This window comes from Eurytemora carolleeae, unplaced genomic scaffold, assembly GCF_000591075.1.
Source record: "Eurytemora carolleeae unplaced genomic scaffold, Eaff_2.0 scaffold94, whole genome shotgun sequence".
Classification (NCBI taxonomy): Eukaryota; Metazoa; Arthropoda; class Copepoda; order Calanoida; family Temoridae; genus Eurytemora; species Eurytemora carolleeae.
Genome location: NW_019396036.1, coordinates 245,993 through 255,596, shown reverse-complemented (window position 1 = coordinate 255,596; position 9,604 = coordinate 245,993). Strand labels below are relative to the sequence as shown.

The 9,604-nt window shown below is 34.9% G+C and overlaps 2 protein-coding genes and 1 pseudogene across 14 annotated transcripts in view; 1 reads left to right on the top strand and 2 right to left on the bottom strand.

Moving 5' to 3' along the window:
• Positions 1-66: 66 nt before the first annotated feature.
• Positions 67-2,829, bottom strand: LOC111698812 (alpha-soluble NSF attachment protein pseudogene; annotated as a pseudogene).
• A 712-nt stretch (positions 2,830-3,541) lies between these two features.
• LOC111698663 (E3 ubiquitin-protein ligase KCMF1) lies at positions 3,542-7,617 on the bottom strand (the record flags this gene model as incomplete). 9 transcript variants are annotated; one of them, XR_002764587.1, is given in 6 exon segments in its annotated part: positions 3,542-4,302; positions 4,684-5,662; positions 5,910-5,989; positions 6,324-6,442; positions 6,548-6,652; positions 7,001-7,617. XR_002764587.1 is itself a non-coding variant. In XM_023469080.1 (6 exon segments), coding segments are annotated over 5 exon segments (1,068 nt in total). In that variant the 3' UTR covers positions 3,542-4,949; positions 5,148-5,183.
• Positions 7,618-8,943: 1,326 nt separating this feature from the next.
• Positions 8,944-9,604, top strand: part of LOC111698954 (RING finger protein 121) — a 4,314-nt gene continuing 3,653 nt past the window's right edge. For all 5 annotated transcript variants that reach the window (XR_002764653.1, XR_002764651.1, XR_002764652.1 and 2 more), the window contains exons 1-2: positions 8,944-9,132; positions 9,289-9,431. Coding sequence is in view for 1 of the 5 variants with exons in the window: in XM_023469454.1 (XP_023325222.1) it covers positions 9,026-9,132; positions 9,289-9,431 (250 nt within the window). In the remaining 4 variants the exon portion in view is untranslated. The remainder of the gene's footprint in view (positions 9,133-9,288; positions 9,432-9,604) is intronic.

Below are 9,604 nucleotides of genomic sequence, written 5' to 3'. Positions count from 1 at the left end.
GAATCCTAAGCACTCTGGCCTCAACTAATCAGTATAACCCTGTGCAATATATTAAGATGCCATTTATTAGAATAATGTAGATTTATTCGTATAATAGAAAATTATATAATGTATATTCTAGTGATATAAACGTATAAATATACTGGATGGAATATGGTTCAAGGGATCAATACAGGGGGAGTAAATAAACATCAGACTGGGATTGACATCATTATTTTCAATCCCGTGTTTTTTTATTATCCTTTAAACTCCTGAAGCTCTTTCAATGATCAATAAAAATCGCTTTAATAAAATTAAAAAAGAATAAATAAATATTTTTAAGGAAATAATATTTAAAGAGTACTTAAAAAAAGGAGAAAGAATATAATTACTTAAAACAATTTTATACAAACGTTGAAATTTTGGGGATATAAAAACCATTTAAAGAGTAGATAATATTTTAAACAGAAATTTCTTTAACAAGGACCCAAACTATCAAGTAGAAAATAAATTAAAAAGTTAGATTATAAAAATGCATCAGATAAGGGGGGTGAACCAAACTTTTTTGTACAAAGAAATAATATTTGAATACATAGCTCTTCTTTTTAAAATACGTAGATTTGTTAGGTGGATGGACACCTGCCATATAAAGTTCTTGTATAAATAACAACAAACGCTGGATAAAAAGGAAGGCTGTAAATCACAATCATAGACAGACATCACAGATCTTGTACATTTGAAAATGAAACAATTTGCCATAAATATGCAGCTTACAATTATTTCTCTCATATTTAAAAATAGACGAAAAATGTGATTTAATTAAGTAGTGAAGACTTTTAAAGAATTTAATAATAATAAATTTGAAAATAACATATCATTATCTAGCCCTCCAACTTTATGCAAACTAAGAGAAAATTAAAGAAATCCAGGATACAGAGTTAAAAAAGAGAAATTACGGTTCGGCTTTAAAACTTCAATCGTAACCTCCAAATAAGTCCATTTACAAACAAAATCAACAAAGAATTCTGGAAACATTTTTTTCTGAAGCTGTATAACCCTGAGTCTAAAACTAAAGAATGCGCGAATTTTAAGTTCGAGGTTAAAAGTTCTGTAAAATAATGAATAGCTACTTAAATATTAACCTTTCTCAATTTTAAATTTGAATTTCCCGGGAAAATCTGAACCAATCAGAGAAAAGGATTTACGGAGAATATTACATAACCATCCCTAATCAGCTGATTACGTAACCGAAAACAAAACATATTTCGAGTTAAAACCGTATTTTGGGTTTACATGCAAAAATTAATTAATCTAAAACGTGAAATTTCTTTAACAAGGTTTTCACTTTTAAATATATCGTAAAGTTGAATGCCACTTTCTCAGCTGAATGATGATTGAATAATAGACAAATAGGGAAAATGCAGGATTTCAAGATTTTAACCCATGTGTTTAAATTTTAACTCGTCGATTTCGGGTTAAATGTTTTACCTCGCGGTTAAAGTTCAGGTTTAAATTAAGTCAGAAGTGGCATTTAACCATGTACTTAAAATTTAAGTCAAAACTTTTCGTTCTTTAGTTTTGGACTCTGGACAAAGCTAGATCAAAATAAATCATAATTAAAGGTTATTTGCAAAAAAAACTCCGGAAGGATTAACATCCATGCCTCAACAATGATTTTAATACAGTGAGAACAGGAAAACTGTAAAAAGAATGTCGTCTTTGATCTCAAATTAACTTAAAAATGTTGCTAAGGATGTTGTAATTTAAAATTGTTGCAAATGTTTGCCTTTTCTGAATTATTTCAGTTAAAAATTACAAATGCGATATTTTAATTTAAAGAGTAAAGAATGCGACAATCAGTCCACTGTTTTCTGGTTCTCACTGTAAATTATTTAAATATTTGAGCAGAATATTTGAACTAACATAGATCTTCTTCTACCGGGATACTCTTCTTAACCTTGAGGAAGAGCGCTGTGTGCCAAGCGTCCAACCTGCTCAAGGAGTCGTACTCTGCTACTATACTGGTGAAGGACTCCACGTCCTGCTCCTCCAGGGCTCCAACCAGGGACTTGATTAGCTTACACTCCCTGGAGTCGGAGAAAGCAGGGTATTGATCCTCGTATCTAAACAGAGGTTAATGAATAGCGAGAGGTAGCTGAACTATGTACTGGTGCAGGTGGTTTAGCTACTTATATTCAGTTAATAGTTAATTACTCATACCTAGGCCGATCTACTTTTAAACACCAATAAATTATTGAAACAGAAAAGGTTTTCTGAAAATTGAAGCTCGAAAACCAGCTTGGCCTAGAAACTAAGTTTTACCTACAATCTTTATTTCACTATCATCAAGACAACCGGTTCATTCAATTAAAACTTTAAATAAAGCTGAGAATATTCCTGTGGTTCTAACGAGTTTCACAATAAAAAATCGGTCAAGGGTCTCCTGAGTTATAATCGGACATACAAACAAGCAGAGATCACTTCTTTATACATATATTATATAAATGTTAATATTATAGTTCAACTTATGGGAGGTGGCCTCGCAAGCAACAAGTGCGTATAAAAATGTAATACATGTGTAATAATTATACAAAATCTTCTATTTTAGTTAAATATTAGACATGAATACCTGTTGACAGCGTGGCTGGCGTTCAAAGGATCAATACAAAGATGGCAGAGCGCTGCTTTGAAGAAGTAATCCTTCAAGGGTTGGTTAATAAAACCATGTCAGAGTACATTCTTTATATATACTTTGGTTCTATCTTGTTTATTATTTACACCTTTAGATGAGCCTAATTTTTTCTCCGCATCCGCCACCAACTGAACTGCCTTCGCCTCGTTATCCGCCATTTTATCTGAAATTATTCGATCATTATTATATTGTCCCAACTTCGTCCTCTAGATTTTGAATTCCGAAGCTCTCTTTATCCCTCCCTGTTCACTTATCAACCATGCCTAATTTTCCACTCTCCTTTTATGTAATGCCGATTCACAACAGTACCCTTAAAAGCTTAGCTTGATCAAGTATGAATTAAGATATCCATGTTTATGTTTCTTCAAACTATTTATTTGCATTTGCGGTTTCTCTGAGAAAATGATTTGCGCATTTATTATTACTAAACTAGCACCAATGGAGAAAATATCAGAATACACCCTTTTCGAGTCAGAAATACGACGGTATCTTTTAAATTTTTGATCAGATTAAGGTTTCAATGGTACTATTGTAAACCTGACATTGCCATCTTTGCATGGGAGGGTCACTTGAAATTACAGCCACAGTCCCTTTAAATATCTTCGTGTACATAAAAAATCCCAAAGTTAGACAGTTTTACATCCCATGACTCAGAAAAAATAAATTTCTTGATAATGCTGTCAATACTCTTAAATCTGCACAATGTGTGTCGTTTTTTTAAGACTTAAAGATTCACACAAAAGCCACATATAATTAAAATCCATTATCACTAAACCCACAATTTTCTTTAACTTAAATTAATTCCTATAAATAAAAACAAAAGGAAACCTCAGATGAAGAAACCTTTTTAACAACTATAAAACTAGAGAAATGTATACCTTGATATTTATTAACAGACGTGTTAGAATTTTAACAATTAACTAGAGATAATACGTTGAACGCTTTTAAAATGATTTAAATCAAATTCCATTTACAGGATTTACGAATATGGCGAAAAAGCAGGAAAATGTACTTTATATAAAATGTTTATTTCACTGTAATTTGATAAACCTTTAAATAAGGGAGTTAAGGTTACAAAGCCAGATAATAGAATAAATAGAGTAGGGTTGGTGAGGGGGAAGGTTGAGTATAGGAGGGGGGGGGGAGGGGGTTTTCACTCGAGATGATCACAGATTATAATCAATTTTTCACAGAACACAGATTACGATATAAAGTCTCGAGTTGTGATAACGTGAATGCATATAAAGCCAGAACTTCCATCAAATTTTGATTTCTTAACATTAAAAAGGAAAATTTGAACCTTTGATATGTGGAGGTTAGGTTTCAATCACTTGTTGAATATAGAACCAGGAGTTCAGATCCAGGCTTAAATACCCCACCCAGAGCTTTTAAAATCGACCCTACACTTTAGCAATTTATGTTTATTAAACTCAATACTATAAAATTATTTCCAACATTGAACCCAGAAGTTTTGAAATAGAATTATCTCCCCGAAAAACATATTTTCATACAAAAATTGAATACATCTATTTAACGTAGAACTTTGACGTAGAGAATATTGAGAATATTGCAGAAAATTTGGGCTCCAACTAATACATTTATAAATAATATAAAATCCTGAAAAAATTAACCTTGTCGCCATTTTATCAAATTAAAGAGATTGCAAGCGTAATTATTAGTGATCCTTCATGCATAGATAGCAATGCTCGATTTACATTGGTACCCTTGAAACCTTAATATTATCAAAAATGTGAAAGATAACGTCATTTTTATGATTCGAAAAGCGTTCATTTCTGTGAATTTCTCCATTCTTTCTTTTAAAAATTCGCAATTTACTTTTACAGAGAAACCACAAATGAAAATAAACAGTTTAAAGAAACAGAAACAAGCATATCTTATTCAAACTAGATCGGAGGAAGCTTTTAGGGTTCCGCTGTGAATAAGGCATTGCTATCTTATCATTGAGGGTCAATTGAAATTGAGCGTACAGTCCCTTTAAGACAAATAAAAACCTCTGCAATTATGATTCTTGCCTGAGTAAAGTGCTGAGGGCGGAGTATTAAACCAAGATGAGAACTCCTGACTATTAGTTCAAATGACTGAATAAACATTGAACAATGACATTAGTTTCACCAGGTTGATTGTAAGCTTGATCAAAGAAAGCTACACGTGAAATTCTTGTAGTCTGCACAAACCGTCGAGTTTAAAATGGCTCAGCGTGCTCGGGATATTTTAAACCAATAACCACGACTTAATCACATCCACATATTGTTCAACCCTGCGACAAGTTTCATTACAATCTCCCGAAATTTGAAACCAGAACCCTCTCCGGACCAATGCTCGTTACTTCTCCATATTAGTCACTTCACTTAAAGAAATCCCACGCAAACTCAGGTTGATAAAACGTTTAACAATCAAATCTTCGGATGAATACGGTTGTAAATGATGACTACGTATAAGGAGATTGTGATGAAACCCGCCAAAGATATGAAAAAAGTTAAAATAAAAAGAATCAAGACTCCTCGTCCTCCTGCTCCGGTTCTTCTAGGTTTAAGGCTGCAAGAAGAAGATCCTGAATGAATATTCTCTGTTTGGCGTTTTCTCCCGTCCCGTCTCGTGTTCCGCTCTCCCCACTCTCCAGAGTAGAGAGAAGAAAACCGGTTTCACCTTTCCGATCCTTTTGATTACTCTGGTAGGGAGGCTGACCTGTGGCGGCTGTGACTTGTGAACCCTGAACGGAACTTGGCTGCCCGACGGCTGGGTGTACCGGGCCGGCGCTGGACGCACCAGGAGCGCGCCGGGCGAGCCGGTCCAAGGTCTGACGGTGTCCAGGAGCCTGCTGACGTAGTTGAAGCTCCATTTGAAGCTGTTGGAGAGAGGATGAGGTTGACCCTTGAGCTCGTCGGACTCCACTGAGCTGTGAGAGAAGCTCTGCTATAGGATCAACTGCTTCTCTTGTGGAGGGGGAGATCGTTGATAAACTGGAGGAACCTAAAGCAAAGATCAAAATATCAAAATTAATTCAAATATTTAAAAAAAATTGTTTCTGGATTTGTAAAGTACGAAAAAAAACAAGAGCTCCCTTTCTCTATTTATTTGGAAATAGATGCATTTTCAAATTTTGGTATTCCCCACCCCTAGACCATAAAAAAGGAGTTATTCCCTTACTACATAGATAATCAGTAGGTAATGATTCCCCCACCCTCTAGTCAATTCATTGCACTCCCTTCTCTAGTACCTAGTGAAGCAGATGCTGGAGGATTATTGTGTCGCCGGGTTCTGTGAGATGTAAACGCACCACGAGGATGAGCAATTCGTCTAGAAATTCAATAAATTGATTAAAAGTTATTATTTCTTAAAAAACTCAATAAATATAAAACGTTTTACTCAAAAAAAAACTCAATAATTAACAACTTAATAAATAAACAGGGATTTTCTTTAAAACCTCGATGAAAAAAAGCGTTTTTCTCAAAAACTCGAAAAACTTATGAATCTACAGGGGTTTTATTATAAATTCAAAAAATCCAAAGGTTTCTCAAAAAAACTCAATAAATCTTAAGGGGTTTAAGATGATTTTTACTCAAAAATAGATATGCAAAACCTTTAACATGAGATTTTTTAACAAATAAACTGAAAATAAATGGTTGTGAACCTGACAGCTCCTTGACGTTGTATTCCACCAGGTTCGTCTAGAAATGAAATAAGATCCCGAGCTCCTGCTCGGTTCTCTAGATCCCTAGACCCCCCTCTATGCTCTAGGTTCAAGTGACCCTGAAATAAACAATTTTGTTAAGTTAGACGGAATGTCACATTAAACATTAAATTACTTATAAAAATTGGAAGAATTTTCCAAAAAGAAATATATTCTGAACTAACCTGGAAATCATCTGTAAGATGGTTTGGATCTCCGCCTGGGAATGAAGCGCAGATTGGACAGACAACCTCGGCACTCGTCTCAAGATGCTGACTAGACACATGTTCCTGAACAAAACTAAATCAGAATGGCTTTTTATTTTTCGATGAATATGGGGGGGGGGGAACCATTACCTATCTAGGGAAACAATTTATCTTTAAAAAAGGAAAGGGGGGGGGAATTATTTTTCAAGAAAAAACACGACCCTGGATTTGCATCATACCTTTAGAAATGAACATTCTGAAACTTATTAATTCCTTTTTAAATTGCTAGTTTACAATAACCACAGTTAAAAGCCAACTCTTTAATGGCTAAAGAAGTAGTTGAACTCGTAGACTAAGTTGAACCGCCAGCCATCCAAAAATAAATTTTTAGACGGTGGCAGAAAAGACCATTAACAAAGAAAATAACCAGACCTGAAGAGTGTTCTCTGTGAACCCCATCTTGGAACAGAACGGGCACGTGAATGAATTCTGATGTTCTGATGAGAGAGAGGAGTCTCCTCCAAAGTATAAATCACTATCAGTTCTAGTTAGTATACACTGCATGGGGTGTGCTGCTGTATGCCGGGTTGTCGAAACTCCAGCTTCGAAACAATTACTGCAAAGATCGTAGTCGTAGCAGACCAGGCATTTGAATCTCCGCCCTTGGAAATTTCCTTTCATACATGAATCACAGGACACGCCCTCGTGCCGAGACATTCTACAGTGCAGATTTCAATCTGAAAATTATAAACATCATTTAATTTAACAACAAACCACAAATTAACACGTAATTTAACATTAACATTAACAGGGTTGCCCACAAAGGATGAGACATTAAAGACGACTGCACGGAACTACTCAGACTATTTCCTTGTAAAAATGATTAATTTCCATAAAAATCTTCTGTCATTTTCTTGAAATTTTTTTAAGTAAGTCATTTAAAAATCGATTTTATACAAAGACTTAATATAAATTTGAATTCGTCATATTTAAAGTTTTACAGTCTTATCCTTTGATGGTAACCGTGGGGTCCGTCCCCCCGCCCCCTCCTATCAATTTTGCACAATTTTCAATTAAATTGGTATTAATATAAGGTTAGGTTAGGTTAAGACACTTTCTGGGCCGAGCGCTGTGGCTACGACAGGCTAGGGGGCCGAGCGCTGCGGCCACATAGTCAATTATATCCATGTCCTACATATTAGATTAGTATATTTTTGGGGTTAGGTTAAGACACTTTCTGGGGCGAGCGCTGCAACTAGGACAGACTAGGGGGCCGAGTGCCGCTGCTAGGACAGGCTAGGGGGCCGGGCGCTGCGGCCACATGGTGAATTATAACCATGTCTTACATTTAAGATCCATGTACAAAATTAATAGAAGGGGGGAGGGAGGGTCCAAAAATCATTCTCTAGGAAATTACCTAACCGTGAAAGTATTGTACATGACGAAATTAGTAAATATTTAATATTATTTAGGGTTAGGTTAGGTTAATACACTTTCCGGGCCGAGCTCTGCGGCTAAGATAGCCTAGGGGGCCGAGCGCTGCGGCCACGGGTTATGTTAGTTAAGACACTTTCTGGGCCGAGCGATACGGCTAGGATGNGGGGGGGGGGGGTCCAAAAATCGTTCTCTAGGAATATACCAATTGAAGTCCGTCGCTACTACCCAAACTAAGCTTATAACAACAGATTAAAAAAGACAAATAGATAAGAATTTCCAGAAATTAAGGAAAAGTTCATTAATTTTTCGCAACACATTAGTGAAATTTGTTCAAAACATGAAATTTCATGTGACTAAAAGTAGTGACATCATGGGATAAAGAAATATTTGTTTCATGACGAAATTTTGAAATTAATATACAAGAAAAAATGATGGTAAGCTTTAGTATCAATCCCATTTCATTTTTAAAATCACTTAAAGTATTCATGATTCCTCTGTTGTTGTTTACACACACATAATACAAAGGGTGATTAACGATTCAATAACTCTTGCATTTGAAGGATGATTTTCTGACTTTTAATTTTCGCCATATTGGTTTTCAGGAATAGAATGTGCAATCCCGCAAAATTTTAAAAATATTTTTATAATAAATCGTCTTCTCTTGAATCCAACTAATTAAACATTTATAATGGACAAAACCCCGAATTAAAGCTGAAAATAAAAATCTTAGGAATTCAAGAGATTAATCTTAAAGATGCTGAAGGGTGCATTAAACCTTAATCTTTGTTATCAACGATGTTTTAATAAATTAATTTATTTGATTTATTGATTGTTAATCCTTTCTGACTCAGATTAAAGATTTTGCGGCATTTTCCGTCAAGCAGAAAACTTTGAAACAGATTGACTGCTCAGAGATAAATCAATAATCTAAATAAATTTAAATTTAATGATAGACAAGTGAAAACCTGAAAGTGGAAAAAAGTGAATTTTATTCAAATATAACGGTTTTATTGCAGAAGTATGGGGTTTGGTCATGGCCACCACCATGACAATGTTACGGTGGACTGGGACTCCATTAAGTGGGACGAACTGTCTCCGGAGGAGAAATGGAACCTTGAACACATCAGGGACATCATGGTTTAGTCTAATGGTTTAAATTAAATTACTTAAAGTTAACTTTTCAAATTTATGGAAAATAACTACTTTACTTGCGGGACTATGATCTCTGAGTCATCAGGAAATTGCATATCAATTTTAACTAATTACTATGATGTTGCGATCAGAATGCACCAGAAGCATGCAGGGCACGCTGAAATGCATGCTGAAATGATTTTCATTCTTCTTGTTGTTCTTCTTCTATCTCAAGTAGTTCTTATACAATGGCGGAAACACAGACCCTACTCATACCATCTCTGTACTTTAATAGGTATTATTATACACAAACCTCTGAACGAACGAAAATGAAAGAAACTTCAATCGGGGATGGATAAGGAAATATTTCGGGTCTGTCCTAGTGAACGATTTTTGGACCCCCCGAGCCCCCCCCCCTTTATCAATTTTGTACATGACAAAATTAGTAAATTAGTATTTATTTATTAT